A 21,118-nucleotide genomic window follows, 5' to 3' on the forward strand; every position below is an offset into this window, starting at 1 on the left:
AGATTATTGAGGAAGGTAGTGGAAGTCAAATAAAAAGTCTTACAAATGCAGAACAAGATATATAGTGCGTCATAAAACAGATTAGCAAAAGATAATTCAAATAACCAAAAATGATGGGAGTGTGAGGAGAAAAAAATATACCCTGCCTGGGAAGCGAGTAAACATTGTGAATGAGGTGAAAGCATAGTTTGGATAGGGAAAATCTGCCTGACGCCCTCACAAAAAATTAAACACTAAATGTACTTTGCAACCGTTTTTCACACATTGTTCTGGTGACTATAGCGATATAAACACTATTTAATATTATATTTAGTTCTAGTCATTTTATAAAGATGTAGCTTAAAAAGTAGAGGCCTTCAAAGACATTTTTCACCCTAGCATTTTAAAATAAACATATTACAGAATTTTGCAAATAGCGACATATAACATTCTAGTATGATATGGTATGTGAATTTACATCCAGTACACAATACATATTTATATAATAAAATGCCAGAAATTAAGGCTAGCTATAAAGTAATTTTCAGAGTAAGTTATGCTTATCAAAAATGTTACAAAATTTAAGCAAAAACATGCATTTCTCAATTATCTTTACTGTGCTGTTAATTTAAATTGTCTGCACTAACAGGCTAAAAGTTCAGCATCCAAGATTTCAACCAAGGCTAATTAAAATTCTACATTAATTTATAATCAGTTCTTTCACATGCATCACTGTTCCCATGAAATGAACATTATATGTTCAGCAGTCTCATTTCTTTTGCTAGCTTGCATCAAACAAACAAAAATAAAAGAACTTTTACAAAGATACTAAAAGATCATCTCAAATGACAAACCAAACATTATTTTACAAATTTAACTTTGGCATACCAATGTACAGTTTATAATACTGTCTTGATATGACTCAAAATTCTAAACCTCCAAGTCTACTTTTCCTTTTCCTCACCGGGTACAAGATAAACATTTCAGATTTTTCTTCCCACTGCAAATCAATCAAGTAAATAACCCACAGTACACGTATGAACTTGAAAAATAAAAATCATAACACGTTAATTATTATGTGGCAAAAAAACCCCAACCCAAACACATACATATCTGTAAAGTAGTTTGTCTACATATTTAACTTAAATTGACAAACAAAAATTTCAAAATATTTCTATTCATATCAGATATCGGCAATTAGTTCATAAATATGACCAGCCACTTCCACTTCTCTGATGGAGTTTCAAATGAAGAGACTTTGGTAAAAACAGAAGGATTCATCTACCCAGTCCAAGTATGTTAGAGAAACAATGTGCAAATGCACATTATACTTTGAAAATACATTCTATAGTTTTTACTTCATTTTGTAGAAGTAAATACCTCTGATGTGTAAAGAAAATAATAACTTGTGCATTTTAAAGTTAGCGGTTTTTCACCTTTACATATTTTAGTGCAAAATATTTTAGGGTGAGGAATTATGACAAAAATGGCAGTAGCAGCAAGATTTTTTTTTACAGTAACCAATACTAAGAAGGTTTTTTTTTTTAAAACAACAATAAAAGCCTATCCTATTGCAAAGATTAATAAGTATCTCAGGCACTGGATTAATGAAACTAGCACCCCATTTCATCATGGATTTTAATGTACAAAACATGTAATGGAGGTTTGGTTGCTTGAGTTATGATGCCAGAAGATTTATTTTTAAATGTTTAAAGGCATTTGCTGTAACTAATTATGTTGAGGCTCTTTTTCTTCTAATTCAACAATACACTTTGAAGAAATATTTCTGCCCCAGGTTAAGAATGACTCTCTCAATAACACAAAACTTTTAAACTCTTTACAGCACAGATTCAGTTGTGAAATTCTGCGGTGGATAAATCAGTGTTAATAAAAGGTAATAATATTGCATTGTTCATATAACTTGTGTAACAGTTTCTTTTTGTGACCTTAATGACTATATCTAACATTGTAGGCTTATTTGCTTAATGTCAAAACAGTAGACAACATTTCTGAAACAGATTTATAAAGAAAAAAATTCTTCTTGAAACATCTGAACGATGACATCATATTATCATTGCAGATCAATGTCTGTTCTTCTATTTCGTCTTCTCCCCATCAGAAACAAAAAGGAAAATCTTGACAGTGACAGTTGATTGTCTCCACTGAAACTTAGAAGCACTGAGATCCTCTGATGTAGTTTGTAAATTCTACTGTGGCAGAAGCTGGAGATATGAGAATTCCAAATAAGAAAATCTACAGAAGTTCCTAGTTACGATCCAGTGGAGTGCAGGCTAGGGATTGGATAGAATTTGGAAATCCGGCTCTGTGTTGAAGGGTTAAGGCATTCAGACTCTCCAGTCATTTTAAAGAAAACTTCCTGTTCTTGAAGTTTCCTAGCAAATTCCTCTTCCAGTGTCTAAAAAGAACAGATTAACAAAAGTGTATATGGTGAAGTATAAAGAAATCCACTTACACTGTATTATTTGTCCAACTTTCACGTAACAGACTACAAAAAACATGGACAAACATCAAATTGAACATTCAGGTCTTACTATTTCACTTAGTCTGCATCTATAAAACAATCTGCCCAAAGCAGTAGCTATGTTTAAGTGTCCAATTTATTTTTACACACACAAACACACGGGCACAAACATTCTATTAGATGCTAAAAGGTGGATAACTTGCAAGCTTCTTGGGTCTGCCTCCCTTGTATGCACTGTAGCTTCTAGATACTCTACCGATTTTTTTGTATATTAAATTTCACTGTTTTCCTGGGATTGATTTTTTGTCCTGCCCTATTTGTAACCATTCAATTTCAGAGTATGATACAACATTTATCTGTCTTCTGCTTATAAACAGTTCTTGGTTACCTTTTTTCTTGGTCTTAGTTTCTCTCTCCATTCCTTCAGTTCTTGGCTGTGTTCTTCATCTAACTCTTTTAGTTTCTGAGTCTCATGTTCAACTAGTAGATGGCATTTTTCATTCTGAAAGTAAGGCAGATAATCCTTAAAGAAAACTAATTCAGATTAGACAATTAACCATTTGCACAGTAACATATGTTGCCCTAATTCTTTTAAACCAGCTTACACTGCATATTGTGATGTGAAATAATTATACGATAATGCAATGTTAGTACTGTATTCTTATCAAGACCTCATGTTTCCAACAGACCCAATGATTGTGTGTTATAAAATATGGCATAATCAGAATATTGTGAAATGTGTTTTACTGGCCTGGAAGAGGGGTTCTAAAACTTCACTGCACTGTGATCCTGTTTTGACAACAAAAATTACTACACAGGGACCAAAGTTCCACCACCCCAGGTGGGGGAGGCAGGAGTCAAAGCTGAAACCCAAAGGCTTCAGCTTCAGGCAGGGGTCCTATTACCTAAGTCCTGCCACCCAGAGCTGAAGCCCTTTCACTGTGGCTTAGGTCCTGGGCAGAGGGGCTCGTGCTCTGGTCCCAAGCGGTGGGACTTAGACGTCAGTTTTGGCCCCCAGCAAGTCTAACATCAGCCCTGGGGAGTCCATAGAAACAGGGTCACAACCGACTTTGGGGTCCTGACCCACAGTTGGAGAACCACTGGTGTAGAAGATAACGTCACTCAACACTGCATGTTGTCTTACTGGCTAATCTGTTCAGTGTCACACAGTGCATCTGCTCTGTTCAGTCACGTCAGTTTTGTCAGACTCAATTTAAGAGCTCCTCACATTAGAACAGTATGCTTGCAACCACCTCAGCCATTGATTCCAGTAGTTGAGGCTGACTGACAAATCAAAGGCTATATGTCTTGAGGGAGTATCAGAATCACAACTACAAAGAGGTAAAAGGCAACAAGCCACAGGAGAGTGCAAGATATTTATGCACATGGCTAACCTTAAACACATGAGCTCATCTGCCCACCGAAAGCTCATGATACTCTTTAGATTTTTGTTAGTTTCTAAGGTGCCAAAGGACTACTCAATTTTAAAGAGATGAGTAGCCCAACAAGGCACAAGGGAACGGGACTACTTACTGGGGATGTAAAAAGACATGTAAAAATGTTACCGTGTAACTGCTAAAGTTACTGTAATACACCGCTGCGGGTTCTGCAGTATAACTTGAACAAGCCAAGCCAGTGCTCCTAGGAAGGTTTCACTGCGGGTTGCAGAGTGACAACCAGCTCCTTGAAAGCTGTTTCACTGCCACAGTAAAGCTTCCTCCCCAGGAGGAGGGCCGGAAGCAACCCTGGACCCATTCCTGGGGAGATGGCTTTGCTGGCAGCTCTGCAGTATCTGGCTACCTGGTGCCAGCCCTGCTCCTGGGGAGCCAGATACTGCAGAGCTGCCAGTGAAGCCATCTCCCCAGGACCAGGGACAGGGCTACTTCCAGCCCTGCTCATGGGGAGGAAGCTTTACCGCGGCAGTGAAGCCACCTCCCCAGAAATGGGACCAGCAGGGGGTGCTGCCAGCCACGTTCCCAGGGAGCTTCATGGGCTCTGTAGCCGCGAGCCAGCGTATAACCTGGAGGTGGGGGGGAGGGGGAGCGGAGTGGGCTGGACACAGACAGAGCTGCTCCAGCCCTTACTGGTTATCTGGAACCAGTAAGCCTCATCCATTAAGGAGGCTTACCAGTTAACCGATTAGCCTTTTACATCCCTATTACTAACCTGCGTAAAGGCAAGGATATGCTTAATACCTTGCTGAAGACTTTCATTATAAACATTTGCCAAAGAACCTACATCACCAAGGTTGTCTTAGGCATCAATCCTAGCTGAGCTCAGTCTAAGACCTGAAGAATGGGGAACACTGATAGCTAATGGTGCTGTACCCTTACATCATTGTCTTCCTCCTGAAGCCAGCTGGGAGCCAAATTATCCCCTGCTACAGCTCAAAGCAGCCAAAGGGGAGGTCTAACTTACACCAGCTGAAATGGCCCCTAATGAGGTACAGAGCAGGGGGGTTCACTGAAGCACATCAATGCTGTGAACATGTTCACTTCCACATGGTGCTGTGAAAGAGTGGTGCAGCTCCAGTTTCCTTGGCTGTATGCTACTGTAGGATTTCCACTGGCAGGTCACTTAAATCTTGAATCTGCCTTAGGTTACTGGAGCAAAATAGGCTATGTCTATGTGGGGAGGGAGAAAAGGGGGTGGGGGGAATCGGAAAAGCGGACACACTCTTGCGCCATCCCTGTAAACCTCATTTTACGAAGAAAAAGGGATGTGTCAAAAAAGAGGAGGTTTTCCCAAAATTTCGTGCCATACAGATGCACCAAATTTCGGAAAAGCCTCTTTCAAAAGAAAAACAGGATAAGCAATTTGCGTATCTTTTTCCAACTTTTCTTTGTAGTGTTGACATAGCCCTAATGGGGAAGAGGATATGGCGAATGATGTACAGCAGCTGGTTTTACAACTTACGTCATGAAAGGACCAAAAATTGAGGCCTAGATCACTGTAAATTTAGTTGTGTCCCACAACTGCAGATATAATCAGCATCCTGTCCTATGCAAGACAGGGTTCATTACATATAGTACTATAGAGCTACTGTTATGGTGAGATACTGACATCACGCAGAGGAACTGAAAAATCAATTAACAGAAGATGGTGCTGCCTGTCTCTGTTCTGAATATTGATTAAAAAATATTAAAAAGAAATATTGCCAAAGAAAAATAGCAGTTAAAACAAAGGTTGGTAAGCACAAAGGTAATATTTCTTATTTTAGTGTGTGTGCACGGAAATCTATTTATCATTAACTATGTTATAATATACTGCATCTCTTAGAGAAGGCTCTCAATTTCTATATAGGTAGGTATTTCTGTAAGAAAAAAACCAGCAAAACATTTTCCTAATCAGTAAATTCAGAATTTGCTCATTTGGTATTGATTAACATGACTCTCATCATACACTGCTTATTTTATGCTCTATATGTTTAACCTGTAATTGGTGCAGTTCTCTGATGTTTGCTTCACACTGCAACTGAAGGTCCCGCATTTGATTTTCATGTTTTTGATGTTGAGCCAACCTCTCATTTTTCTGCCTCTTTTCTTCTTGAGTAGCAAACTAAAATTAAAAGCAGAGTAGGTGATTTATACTGTACTTAATACTGCTATATCTTATAAATGATTTTTCTAGGGATGTAAAGAACATAATGGATGTAAAGTATAACTAGACAGAACGTTACAAGATTAAAGTCATCAGTGTAATTTCCTGAATTTTCCATTATACCCTTATCCAAAGTAGGCTCCTCCCCCATCTCTTCTGTGTCATGTCACTTCTCCATCTTTGTTTAAAATCCCCATTTAAAAATAACTACTACTTCAGTGCCACTAAAATAGGGTTGAAGAACTTTTTTGGGGTCAGGGGCCACTGACCCACACTGAAATCAGCCGGGGGCTGCACACAACTGAGAAGAGGGGGGGGAGAATCTTCACTTATGTTGCTCCTGACTGAGAAGGAGAAAGACCCCCATATCAGAGCCTGGGTGGGGGGCTAGTGCAGGCTCCCTAATGCTGAGCCTCAGGGAACAGATCTAGGCACCCCTGCCCTAAAATATGCCAATTACAGTTATTATGAACCCAAAATCTTCTTGTGTAAATCAACAAAGTACTGTTGACTTTAATGGTGCAAATGGATTTGCACCAGCTTAGACTCTGGCTCTACATTTTTAAAAAATAATGGAATGTTCAAAATATGCATAAGCCATAAATGAGTAATTCTTGCCTTTCACCTCATATACAATCTTATTTTATTAAGTGCACACCATCAAATCTACAGCCCCAACAATTCAAAAACTTATGCCCGTACTTAACTTTACACACTCAGTAGTCACATTGATTTCCATGGGATCACTTACTGTATGTAAAGTTAAGTATGTGGTAAGTCTTTTGAGGACTGGCGCCTAAAATGATCAACATCATTCATATTCAATAATTAGAAGGTGTACAGATGACTGCATCAAACCTAGGCAGTCAAAAGTCAGAACCATTTAAATGTCTATGGTTATATCCAATTGAAGTAATCTGATCTGCTGCAGGCACTCCAGCTAACCTTATAATGTGCTCATGACTTGGAAACATCAGAAGTGACTGGGGCACACAACCAACTGATCTGTACAAACAAATCTGGAGAAGGATTAAAGGTAACCACAAATACTTCCCTTACACTGCAAGTAAAAATGGCTGCTCCAGACTGACCCAGTAGGTAGAGTTCTCTGATAAACAATCCAGTCTCCATTTTACAGTGTGATGATTTTAGAAATATATTCTAAATTCATCAAACCTGCACAGAGGACTGGATGGCACTCTGTTTGAAACTCATTAAAATTATACTCCAAAAGTTGTTCATGAAAGGAAACACTAAGCAATATAAAGTTCTTAACATTCTCATGCCCTTCTGACATAAGAGACTGATTTGGGACACTCATGCTGCTGCACAGGGTAATATCGATAGGCCTTCAAACCGATGCCTTTTAAAATACAACTGAATACATATAAGCATTAGGGATGTCATCGTGTAGACATCCAAACAATTAACTGGTAAGCCTAGGTATCAGTTAACCTTGTGAACTACACACATTTCCCTCTGCCCCCACTGCCTCTAACAAAAGCTGGCTCCCCACTAGCACTGGATCCGCCTACTCCTCCACCCCCATGGTGCTGCCTCTGACAGAGAAGCAGCAACATAGAAGGTGAGGGAGGCAGGTTGGAGCCAATACTTGTGGGAATCGGTTGCCTATTGGAATAATGTGCATATTGGTTAACATGCACCCGCTTCCCCCCTCCTTCCCCAGTGCCTCCTTCAGCAGGGAAAGGGGGGGGGGCAGGAGCTGCTGTTGGAGGGAACCAGGCTAACAGCCAGTTCTCCCTAGCACTAACTCCCCAACGTTGCCTGCCCCACACTGAGCTGCTGCCTGTAGCAGCGAGAGGCATGGGGGCAGGGGAGCCTCTGTCCGTGATAGGCTTGAGCTCCCTGCAGACAGAAGCTGCGCCGCATCCAATGGAGTAGCTTCCGTCCATGGTAAGTATGGGCCCGGGCCCACTGCAGACAGAGGCTGCTCCACAGCAGCAGCCTCTGCCCGTGGGGGGGGTCCAAGCTTCTCTCAGACAAAGACTGCACCGTAGCAGCAGCTACTGTCTGCGGACAGCTCGGCCCCTCCCCCCAGACAGGGGCTGCTGCCATCCTGTGCTGCTGTATCAGAGGCAGCAGCAAGGGGTGGCAGGCAGCCATTCTGTGTGGGGAGCTGGTGTTCAACTGGCTCCCCTCATGGACTAGCTCCACCTGCCACTCTGAGCTGCTGCAGGGGGCTCCCCGGGAGTTGGACTGCTAAGATTTCATGGAGTTACACAACTATTCCATTACACAATATCTAACATCCCTAATAAGTATACTTCAAAACTTCACTAGACTCAAGTACTTTCAGGTATTTAAACCAGAGATGTGTGTCAGTCACCTGTTTAATCTTCTCCCGATCCTGTTCTGGAGTGCTTGATGAGTTAATTCTTAAACTTTTCTTAAACATAGCCATTCGAGTCTTTGCTTCCCCTCGCTGGATTTTGGGCAGTCTTGCTCTTTCCTGAGTATGCCTGTTCTTTAACTCCTCAATAAGCCGTTGATTATATCGTTGCATCTGTTCTGTTTCCTAAAAAGGTTTTGAACAAAAACTTTGTTTTATAATATTGCTAAATGACTAACAGTATATGTTTAAACAATTAGGCCCATGTGCTTTCATCCATCTCATTTCTGCAGGGCCTAATTCAAAGCTTAGGGAAGCCAATGGGTGTCTTTCTGTTGATTCCAAAAAGCTTTGGATCAGGTGCTAATCCACGTAAGTCAAACATATATGCAAGTTCTTTGCTGAATATGGAAATGTGCTTATCATTAGGGCCCTACCAAATTCATAGTCCATTTTTGTAAATTTCACCATCACAGCGTTTGAAAATTTTTGAATGTCTTGGTTTCAGATATTTAAATTGTAAACTTCAAGATATTTTAACAAACTTGTTTACATATTTTAATTTAAAAGAGCAAATTATAAACACCTGAAGTCCTTAAAAATCTGCATTTCCCAAACTAAACAGTCCTGACCAAAAAGGGGGTTGTAAAGATATTACAGGACTAGGCATGATATTGCCACCCTTACTTCTGCACTGCCTTCAAAGTTGGGTGACTGAAGAGCTCTTGCTGTGGCCAGGAGCCCAGTTCTGAAGGGTTTGCCCCCACAAGCAGCAGCGCAGAGGTAAGGGTAGCATGGTATGGTAGCAGAATTGCCACCCTTACTTCTACACAGCTGCTGTTGGTGGCATTGTCTTCAGAGCTGGGAACCTGGCCAGCAGCTGCTCTACAGCTGACCAGCTTAGAAGGATAGGGTTAAAAATACACAGAAGCCCAGATTTCATGGTCTGGGATGCATTTTTTGTGGCGATGAATATGATAGGGCCTTATAGTATTTTTGCTGAATTTGGGGCCTTATACGGGACACTGAAGTTAAATATTCTGAAATAAAGGCTCTTAATCTATATTAAAATGCTCATTTTTAATACATCAGTGTAATTACTCTGGAGTTACAACCAGTGCAATGTAGCTCAGAATATGGTCAATATCTCTGTCAGGTTCTCCTGCATAACACAACATTGGAATCATGAGATTCTAAACACTGCAGGGAACTATTTGTTTAAAGCAGAGATGGCCAACCAGTTAGAGACGAAGAGTCAAAATAGCGGTAGATAGAGCACGAGGAGCCACATATTACATATTTATTTTTAGACAGACAGACAGACACCGTACACAAAATGTAGTGATAAAAACAACATTACAGGACATTTTGGAGAAAAACCAATGAAAAAGTCTCTAGTCACTTAAAAAATTAATGGCCAATCCATAATCTTCAGAGAACTTTACAAGGAACAAACATCACATTTTAAAAAAAACCTTTAAAAATACAGCAATATTCTCTCTCACAAAAAAAGCAGCTTGTTGATTTCTGGTATGGTTTCCTCATTTTTTTTTTTACTTATTAAGATTATGGCTTTTTTATAGTTCTAAAAATTCAGGTCTTTCCCAGACTGCAAATACGAGAGGTTGAAAAACAAGAAGGGAGAGACTCATATCTCAGAATAAATTACTTCAGCCTGGCAAACAAGAACCTTTGAATTTTCTTTAAAGAAACACAGTATAACCCAGGTACATGCTGATTCTTTTTTTCACCCTGGAATTTAAATATGACATCTGTGTTAGCAGCCTTATTCTGCATCCATGAAGACTTTGAGTTTAAGGTGCTTCAGTCCCCCGTCCCCTCCACTCTAACCCAATCCCCCTCCTTTTCCCCCAGTGTCAAACACCCCCAGCCTCCCATTCTAACTCAATCTCCTTTCTCTCCCCCAGAGCCATGCACCCCCCCCCCAACTCTAACCCAATCCACCTCCTCTCCCCCAAAGCTAGGCATCCTCTTCCCCTCCCCCACTCTAACATAATGCCTGGGTCCCAGAGCCGCTACCGCACGCTTCTCCCTCTAGGCGCTGGGCGCAGAGTGGCCGACCATGAGCAGTCTGGGCGCGCGGCTCAGGACCAGCAGGAGCTGCATTTCCTTAATCAAAGAACCACATTCAGCTCAAGAAATACAGGTTGGCCACCCCTGGTTTAAAGCAACATCTTCCATTGGAATAAAATAACAATACTAACAGCAAGAATCCATTCATGGAAATTCTTCTTTTCTAGTTTTTAAAACTTGTTTTATGAAATCTAATTTTGGGGTTACATTTGTCATAAGTATCTTGATTCCATTACTTTAAGGCCTGATGTTACAAATAATTATGCAAATAGATGGGACTGATCACTTAAATTATGTAAAAGTGTGCTTTCACAAGATAGTGTTTTATATTTGTAACTCTCCCTTTATGCTCCCTAATCATTTACTGCTCTGACTTGTTGCATCTGGCCTTAAATTTAGACTGTTATCTTTTTGAATATGGACTGTCTCCCTCCTAATTACAAGAAATCTGGCCCACTCTAAGTGCTTGAAATATACATTATATGTTAGTTACCAAACATGTCAAACAACTTGGAGAAAGTGCCTCAATGTACTGACTGAATCAACAAAATAAAAAGAGAGCTGTATATAGCAAGAAAGGAGCAATATAACTTGAATGAACCAAGTTCCTGAAAACAAGTAAACTAATTGTCTAGAATTCAAGACACTAATAAACCACTGACGGCTGTAATATAGAGCAAAGTCACAAACTCAGCACTAACTTTCTCATGCCTCTTAAGTAGCTGATGTCTCTGCATGAAGTACTGATCTTTCAACTGCTGTTTGAGAAGCTGGTGTTTTTCCTGTAAATGTCGCTCTTCCAGCTCCCAGATTGCAGCTTCCCGAGCTGAAGAGGGAGGAAGTTTGTTTCAGAAAGTATTATGTAATATTTTCTAATCTATACATATATATTTAAAATTACAGTACTGGGATATTTTAATTTAAAAAATGATAACATTTGTAAGCAGCCATTAATTCATATATCACAATAACTATATCTAGTAATATGATCAATAGCTATAATTTTAATGAAGAAATAATCCAAGAAAAGCATTACATGAAAATTTCTTGAATACATTATTTTCTTTATACAGTTACAAGCAAAATTCAAAATTTTGTGACCAAAACTATGCAAATAAATAGGTCTAACTGAGTCAGAAGAGACATGGTACTTCTCAAAAAATTTTTAACCATGTTTCTGTTACCAGAACAAAGCCATTTTAAATGCATTTCTGTTTCATATTAAAGATAAAACTGAAACTGTAGTTTAAAACTTAATCTATACAATCAAGGGCATCCAGTGTTAAAGTCAGATGTTACTATTTTTCTAACCGCTCTCTGAGGTGAAAAGTTGAACAAAATAAAATCTAGTTTTAAATGAGAAATTTGATGATGGATACCTCTCATAAGCTGCTGCTTGTTATTCAGGCAGTCTCGCTCAATACTGGCTAGCTCTGTTTTTTGCTGCTGGATGATTTTTTTAAGAGATGCATCCAATTCTTGTTGCTGCTTCTGCACAAATTCTTGTTCCTATGAAAAACCAGTAAAAATAGATTAAGTTGCTGTATTTCTATTTCATACTGAATTTTATTGAGATTCCCAGAACAATTCTCTTTGTTCCCTTGACTAGATTGCAAACCAAACACATTTATGAAAATTTGACCTACAATACATCTGCTATAAATTTATCCATTTTTTGGAATGCCCAATAAAAAGAGAAAAGGTATAGAATATTGCACTTTTAGAAATGAGACAAACTAAACAAAATCTGCAGTTTTTATGATCAGAGTAAAATATAGTATAAGTCTGATTAGAAAAAATAATTTACATCTTCTCAAATTAAAATAGCAACTGGCCTGAAAGTGGGTGGAAATTGTGTATCTACAAAAACGCAAGATATTAAAAACTAAAATGTTTTATTCCCTGAACCACAAGAGCGACTAATGTTGCTCAAATAATGTGTCAACACCTGGGAGAGGTAACTATTATACACTCTGATAATTAGAACACCAACTGCCCAATTTACGTGTGAAATTTATGGGGGGGGGAGGGGAAAAGGGAGGGAACTTTGGTTCCTGTCCTTGTTTGGATAATGGTACTGTCCTGCAAGATGCATGGAAGGGCTAATACTAAGCCCTACTAATAAGGAGCAGTCCCTCACAGAAGAATTTAAAGAGGTGGAAAATATGTGGCTTATGTAAATGTAAAGCCAGTGTTTAAATATCCTTTCTACCTAGGCTCTAGGTTTTGGAAGGGCTGCATAACCCGACTAAATGTGATAGTACCTGCATGGGTCTGAAGAAGCCAGGCAGTAGCAATAAAGGACAACCAACCATGTGCTAAAAACTCAAAGCCAAATACTGTCATTGTTAGCTACTCTTTGTTGGGCATCATGTAGAGTTAACAAGCCTTTATAAACCAATAGAAACTATCTGCACATAATTAAAAAGACCTTTAAACAAAATAATGTTCATATTTGTATATTTATTTATATCACTAGAGAATAAAAACTGAAGGAGTCATATTAATATAGCCCCAGTCCTGAAATTTGCTCCATGCTGGTAGAGCCCAACATGGACTGCCACTCCCTAAAGGGGTACCACACAGGTGCAAAAGTCCTCCTCCCATGCAGAACAAGCTGCAGGACTAGGAACCTAATTTGTAGACATAAGAAAAATGTTTATTTGCAAAGTTGACACCTCCCACCCTCCTTTGCGCGCGCGCGCACACACACACACACACACACACAGCAAGAAAAACTCATTGGTACAATAAAGTCCAATGTAATAAAGAGTCTAGCAGTCTTAATTTTCTTGGGATTATTAAGCAAAGCCTTTTTGTGTGCACACTTTGCACGGTCACATCTAAGTTATTTAGTCAAAATAAAGCAGACATTACAGTTTATTATCACCTATACACACTACTACTGATGCAACTTTTTTATGTACACACACACACACACGCACACGCACACGCACACGCATGCACCTTTTCCCTATAAAACAAGACAATTGTATGAAAAATATGCTATACATTGTACCTACTTTCTAAATTAAGAAAAAGGTGTTTTAAAAATGAACCTGTACTGGTTACATGGAAAAGGCCACAATCTCAGTATAATCAGCGTTTTTAGTGGGACAGACAAAAAAAGAACATAAGGAGAATAAATACCTCATTACTGTGTTAATTTTGCCTTTAAACAAACAGTTTTTCAATAAAGTGCTTCCAAGCTATAAAAGTGTATTAGTAAAGTTGTGAGTTAAATAATTAATGCAGAGTTCTGAAACAGTCACTAATATTTTTGTTGTTGAAAGTTACCTTTACAAAGGGTATATTATTTTTTAAGGACAGATTATGAAAAGCAATAATTTGCCTTTTCTATACTCTGAGTTTGGAAGTCTTCTTGTTTTAGTGCTCATCAATTCAGAAAATTAACATGTATTGCATAGGGTTATCAAAGAAACTTTTCTGCTGCACTAGTCCAACAAGTTTTAACTATTTTTACTGTACTTGCAATATACAAATAGACTAAAGGCCTGATTTAGCAAAACATCTAAAAATGATGATTGTTACAAATGAAAGAAAACAAACATATGCTAAGAAGCAAGAGATTTGATTCTTATTATCTTTGTATAAATCTCTGCATGGTATGAATAGGGACAAAGGTTCAGCATCTGATTAGATCTCAACTAATGAATTCCTTGCCACTTCAATGGCCTCAGGTGACACCTTAGGCCTTGTCAAGAAATCCTAAGTCAACATCCAAAAGTTGACAAAACAAAAAAAAATAAATCACAAAATGGTGTTCACTCTTTGCTTCTCCTGCCCACAGATCATGTCCAGACTGGGGGAACCATCAACAGTGTGAGCAATGCACGGGGGGTATATTTCTCACAATGCACTGTTGTGGGAAGATGGAGCCAATCACTACATATTTTGGGATTATCTCAGCCTCCTCAGCTGTCAGGAGGTGCATCATGAGCTCTCCCTGATGAAGTACATCAAAGCAGCACAGCCATCTCTCCCCTCTTTCCTCCCCTGCTGCTGCAGGCAGTCAATCTGCCTGCCACTGCATTTCTAGTGCAAGCCAGAACAGGAACATTCCAATTATTTGCTTTGTTCCCCAAAGGGAGCAACACACTCAGCTGTCAGATACCTCCATGGGCTTTGAAAATGGATGGGTGCATGCTTGCAGGGTAGCAGAGATCAAACCGTGTACACACTCAGTTTTGTCACCAAGAGGCAGTTTTCGATGACAAAACTTGGTAGTGTAGACAAGGCCTTAGTCTCTCCTATTTTCTTCCTCACTGTAGTCTCCTGGGGACTAATTAGCTGTGGTCTAACTACATCACTGTGTTCATATTGAGCATGTTAGAGCAGACACTTCATTTCTAGAATGACTGACAACCAGCAAGTATATAGTCAATGGAAATGTTGCTCATAGCTGTGATATAAGCCAAGTTGCAAAGCCAGGAAGGAGCATTTGTTCTCACAGGAAAAAATGAAATTTAAGATGGTTTCTAGAGAGGAGAGAGATGGGAAGACTGCTGGGAGATACAGGTGGATCAAGGTCAAATGAGGTATCTGGTCCTGAGCAGAAGCAATAACACTTTATCTTATTGATCTTTAAAGTAAGATGAATGCAGCAAATATTCTACAAAGCTTAAATGGAAAAAAGATGCAAACAGTGAAATCTGGAATCAGCAATCAGTTACAGGCACATCTGATAATGACTGAGGATGAGAGAGAGGGATCGATCATTTTCCTCTCCTAGAGATATTAAGAAAATAGTAAGCAAAGTGTATGTCTCTCCCATTGGACAGTGAGTTGCAATTGGCACTACCATCTGTAAAGGGTCCAGTAGAGAACACTGAAAAGGGTACAGTTGGAGATTGTGATAGAGTGAATGGGCTGTGCAGAAGGTGGTATAAAATTGGAAACGGAGCAAGCTGGTGAATATCTGGGGAATGACAATTATGGGTGTTATCAGAAGGATAAGCTCAGTGATCTAGTTACAAACAGAATAATGGACTGATGAGAATACAGTTTTAAAGGGTTTCACATTATTCACTTTTCAACTGAACGAGTAAAAAGGCTGAAATATATTTGAAATACACCTTTCATATTCTGGACTAGCTGGATGCACAATTGTGTAAAACATGCTATAGGTTACTTTCAGGGTATTTTTTCATGCAGTCTTACATTTCTAATTAATATTTTCTCCAGGGGTTGGAAGGTGTGTAGTCAAGGTCAAAAAAAGCAATTTCCTCCCTCAATTACTTACATATCCATTCTAATCTGTTTATACTGGAAGTCACAATGAAAGGGTTCTTTTATTTAAAATGGCTAGCAGAGAAAGCTAAGCCAGGTATCTGAAAAACACAAGTACTGTCCTTTCGGCTTCTTACATCAATCCCAAACATCACACACAAAGCCTATGTATTGTGGTCTGCCTCCTACACTATCCAACCAAGTTGCCAGTGAAGATGTTCTCCGCAATCTTTATCATATTACATGCTATAAACACTGAAGAAAAATTTCAGGCAGACCACAATACAATTTGCTCCTTAGCAGTTGCATTAGTTCTTTGGTGCTGAAAGGAGTAACATAGTATTGTATTAGGATTTGGAAAAGGAAAAAAGCTTTCATCCAACATCCCAAAGATAAAAATGTCACTGCACACACACACACACAACATAAAACTTCACCACTGCATTCAATTTCTCACAGGTGCTGAAATGATACAATCATTAAATTATTGATGTCTTCTGTTTCTAAGAGAAAATTCACATTTTAGCTAAGGTTACCCATTGCAGTTTGAATTCACAAGCCACACAATTTTACAAATTTCCACTTAGTTTGAGACAATGAAATTCATCAGCACGTATGAGCCAAAGAAAGAAACAGAAGAGTACATAAAATTGAAAAAATAGGGAAATAACCCTTGGTATTTTGGGACTTACATCCTGCATTTGTGCATTGAAGAGTGTACACGAAGACAATTGAAAAGATTGAATCATAACCTGAGCAATGCCCTGTGGATCAGAATACAATGTACTTCCCAGGTCAAAATGTTAAAAAAAAAAATCCTCTTTCAAAGATGGCAAACTACTGTATATCAGCCATGAGAGGAAGATGATTCCAAGGCTCATGGTTTGAGTTAACAGTTATTTACAGTAAAAATGGTACCAGTAAGTATAGTAACTGGTTTGTTTATAGATTTCAAAACAAATTTTTGTAGAGATGCTTATGCTTACAGTACTTTTGGATGACAAGAAATGAGGATCTGTCAACTTAATCAGGGTAGAATTATTTATCACAACTTTTGCAATAGTGGAAACAAGTTAATCCACTGATAGAATTAGGACAATTTGCAGGTCTAAAATTCTGTTTACTAAGAACTTTGCTCACGTGTACACCCATCTTTGTTTCACGCTGTTCAACCCATCATGCCCATAAAAATATAACTTCTAAGCTTCAAAGTCAAATTGCTATTAACATACTCTAGTTACATCACTACCTTTTCTACTACTGTAAACAATAATTATACTTTTAGGACAACCCCACTTCAGTTATTCATCCTAAAAAACTTTTTGTGATACAATCTTGACTAGAGGTAGAATAGGACATTCAAAACCTTACAAATGAAGAACACGCACTGAATATTTTTGTCTTTTTCATCCAGTTCTGGCAATTAATGTCAGTGTGGAATTATATTTGCAATCTTCTAAAGTCTCTATACAACTTTCCACTTCATTGGATACTTAATTAAGTCAAGTTTACTTCAATGCTGTGCTGTTATGAACAATAATCCTTAACTTTACACTTTTATTTTCCTTCTTTATGCTTAAAATCCTGAAAAGACTTGACTGTCTATTCTAACATTTAAATTATGCACACAAGTTCCTTATCAGCTGAAAAGGCAATGTAATGAGTTTTCCTGTGATGTATAAAGATATTTTTCTAATTTGAATAAGCTTCCTGAATGTTAAGCTTTTTTAACGTATTAACATAAGTCTATATTGTACTAATTGGGAAGAGTTATGGGAGCATTTGGGGGAGCAGAACAAATGTCAAGGGTTAGATATTAAATTCAAAGTCACTCTATACAAGAAAGTGAAATGATTAAGCTGTGACACTACTGCTGCTTTTTGGATTTTAGTAGCATGAAGCTGCTGCTGTTACCTGAGCATGCTGGGTTTGCGCAAGCTCCTCTTTCTTGCGTTTCATGAGCTCTTTTCTCAGCTCTTTTGGTGCTTTCTCCACTTCATTAAAAACCTACAGTGTATAAGCATGCAGAAGGTGGGGAAAATAATGTTTTTTCTCCACAGCAAGCATTTGTTGGGAACATGACAGATATTGCTCAAGCACTAAGGTACTGGAAAGCATGCATTCCTTTAATGGCAGAGGTGTTAATTAGGTGAAAAGGAAAAGATAGTGAATGCTCTGTGCCAGTCCAAGTGCAGCCAAGAAAAGAGCCATAAACCAGTTTGATTTTACATGCAAATGAATGTAGTTCCTTCAGAATCAGCAATTCCTTCCTATGGATTAGTTTATCTCATTAATGTGTTTCATGCAGTAACTTAAGCTGTCATTGATTAAGAAAGCTGCCTGCAATAGTAGCAGTATCTTTAAACAGTACCGGAAGTTTAAAAAAATATTTTTATCCCCATAGTAACAGATCTGAAATGAGTGATAGTAGGGGAACTTCCACTGAGAAAGAGCTTTTATTGACATTGAGAATATAGAAATGACACTGTATCAATTTGGATATGAGAATCACAAACACCACTTACATAGTATGTTTTAAAATATAAGAGGCACATAAGTACACCAAAGATAAAAGGGCTGAAAGTATTCAGACTTAAAAAGTAAGCCTTTGTAAAAACCATCCCTACCAATTATTATAGTCTTACAAATCTCTGTATTACAATTAGGCTGAAATCGCATAAAATGTGTTTCAGTATAATGCACTTTAAAGTGGTGAGCTAATTTCTAAATACTATCTAATAAAGCAACTTGAATATGATGATTTTCTCATTTTATTTATTGGAGATTAAATATTACCAGTTTTTAATAATACATACTTTCCATACTCTCCAATATAACAGATAGTTTTAGAGCTCTGGCTACATTTTCCTCGTATTGTAAATCTCCCCACTGAGCTATAAATAATAAAGACAAAATATATGCCTGCAAGATCAAATAACTGTTTATTTAATAGTGGAAGCCCCATAAAAAAATCAGAGTCCAAACCACCACATGCTATTCTTATTTCCAAGAAAGAACTATTTTAGATCAGTATACAGCAATAAGTTCCGCCAGTTATCCCATATAAGACCCAATCACCAGTAAAAAGAAACTCAAAAATGCAAGAAGTTCAGCAAAAGAAAAAAAAGTGATTAATACATACCAGTGTACAGATCAAAATAAATAAAATTATATATTTTTCTAAACATGTTCATACTATAGAGTCCTATAAAAAAGCCCTAATAGTACACCATAGATTTTAGAGTGAAGAATATTAATCTTAACTATTATTCTTGAATAAATTATCTTTACATACACAGAACTTGATACAATTAGTTTAAAAATTAAAGTCTTCATATGCAAAAAACTATATGTAAATGCACAATTATCTCACACATTACCACAAGCAAATTAACAGTTCAGACTTTCAGTTTCATCCTTCGCTCACTTGTTACACTATATAACTTAGACCTGCAGTTAGTCTCAAAACTTTTCAGTTACCTTTTTTCCCCCAATTGAGTTAATCAGTAGAGACAGACAACGCTGACCAGAGTTATACTTTTACAGAAAAATTATAAAATATGGGCTTAAGGAATAAACAAATGGAAATTTACAGTAGGTATAATAACTCAACTGTTACCAAAGTTGTATTATTTTTGAAATTCTAACATTACAAATATAGGGAAATTTATCTTTGTTTTGTGAAGTGCTATGAAAAATATATTTTTTTAAATTTTACAGATTAGTAAATTTGTATTTCATATAATCTGCCACTGACTTCTGCAGAAGTCAATATTTCAACAGTCAGCTATTTTGTACATAATAAAACAACCAAAATATGCCAATGGCTATGAAGGCATCCAGAAGTCATTATGGCAGGGGTTAAAGCCATACTCACTTCTATCAGGCCCCCTACTTTCTAAATTATCAATGAGTCTTACCTCTTTTTTTCTGTTTTTCAACATGCTCTGGAATTTGGACAATTCCTTCTCCTGTTCTGCTTTGATACGTTTTGCTTCATCTCGTAAACGATTTGTGTGCTCCTGCTCCAAACGTTCGATTGTCTGTTTTTGCTGCTTTTCTAGATTTTCAATCTCTTGATCATACTGCCGCTTTTTACTCTGTAAAATAATTCCATTTCATTGGATGTTTTTCTAGGAAACTGAACTTGGGACTGTTGAGAGAAAGTTCGGCAGAATTGTACAGTAAAAGCAATCATATTTGCTTTGCTTAATTAAGGAACTCCAAATTGTGGTATGCCAAATTTTGAATTTGGGGTGAATGAGTATGAACATGAACAAGGCATGCCTTGCCTGTGCTGAAAAACACATGGGGGAGACCTCCTGTGTTACAAATCTTTATTCATTACACAATAGACTCAATTTACTATATACATTTTACATTCATACCTCTGGAGCTGAATGATCATAGTCTAAAAATACAGGCCTCTAAAACTAGGGTTACCACCCTCAGCAAATAATAATAATAAATTCCTTATCTTCAGCCAGCCGATAGAGGGCAACACTTCCCAATTCATACAAAAAGCCTGTACGTTATGTTGAAAATAATTTATCTGGGTGTACATGAAATGAGAGCAAGGATGGGAGGCATGGCCCAAGATATTTATCAGCTCCAGATCAAAACATTTTGAGAGTCTAGCAGGGAACCTGTGATATCTCACTGTACGTATTTCAAGGTGCCCATTATCTTGGCCTATGACCTGCTATATAGAAGACAGGAGTAGTTATTTATCTTCTTGAGGAAGCTGGAGCTTGCTGATACTTGTAAGGGTTGGGAACTTGCCTGTGGGAAAGGGAATCCTTCTTGCATCTTCTGTTCTGGCTGCGAATGCCTACTTTGATGTGTTGCAAGTATGATCAAGGGTGTGTCTAGACTACAGAGTTTTGTCGACAAAAGTAGACTTTTACGAGGCATAATGCCTTCCTTCGACAGAGTTCTGTCGACAGAAGATGTTATTGCATGTAGGGTTGTGTCTAGACTACAGGGTTGTGTCGACAAAGCAGCTTGCTTTGTCGACAGAACTGAATGTAGTCTAGACGCTCTTTGTCGACAGAAGCTTTGTCGACAGTATCTGTCGACAAAACTTCTGTCGACAAAACCCTGTAGTCTAGACGTACCCTTAGATATAGTGGGGGGAAAGAATCTGGAGCATATATGATCACTCACAGAAGCACCTGTGAAGGAGGGGGTTGCAGAGGCAGAAGTTGTGGGGGAAGGAACAGGTTACCAACTCTCCTGTACCAGACAGACTGGACTCCATTGCTGCAAATGGCACCTGATCCACTCAGTCGGGTGAGTTGGCAATCCTAGGCAAGAGCAGGAGCAGGGCAGGAAGACTCATCTGCATCCTCAGGCTAGCAAGT

The 21,118-nt window shown here is 38.2% G+C and overlaps 1 protein-coding gene across 2 annotated transcripts in view; it reads right to left on the reverse strand.

Annotated features, from left to right (window-relative positions):
- Positions 1-277: 277 nt before the first annotated feature.
- SLK (STE20 like kinase) overlaps positions 278-21,118 on the reverse strand; it is a 63,082-nt gene continuing 42,241 nt past the window's right edge. Inside the window, exons 12-19 of one of the 2 annotated variants that reach the window (XM_006135378.3) lie at positions 19,676-19,855; positions 17,670-17,762; positions 11,885-12,014; positions 11,207-11,331; positions 8,409-8,597; positions 5,894-6,019; positions 2,850-2,963; positions 278-2,395 (exon numbers count right to left, since the gene is read on the reverse strand). In XM_006135378.3, coding sequence (XP_006135440.2) covers positions 2,249-2,395; positions 2,850-2,963; positions 5,894-6,019; positions 8,409-8,597; positions 11,207-11,331; positions 11,885-12,014; positions 17,670-17,762; positions 19,676-19,855 — 1,104 coding nt within the window. In that variant the 3' untranslated portion in view covers positions 278-2,248. The remainder of the gene's footprint in view (positions 2,396-2,849; positions 2,964-5,893; positions 6,020-8,408; positions 8,598-11,206; positions 11,332-11,884; positions 12,015-17,669; positions 17,763-19,675; positions 19,856-21,118) is intronic. The other variant, XM_006135379.3, reaches the window with a different exon arrangement.

The sequence above is a fragment of the Pelodiscus sinensis genome, chromosome 8 (assembly GCF_049634645.1).
Source record: "Pelodiscus sinensis isolate JC-2024 chromosome 8, ASM4963464v1, whole genome shotgun sequence".
Classification (NCBI taxonomy): Eukaryota; Metazoa; Chordata; order Testudines; family Trionychidae; genus Pelodiscus; species Pelodiscus sinensis.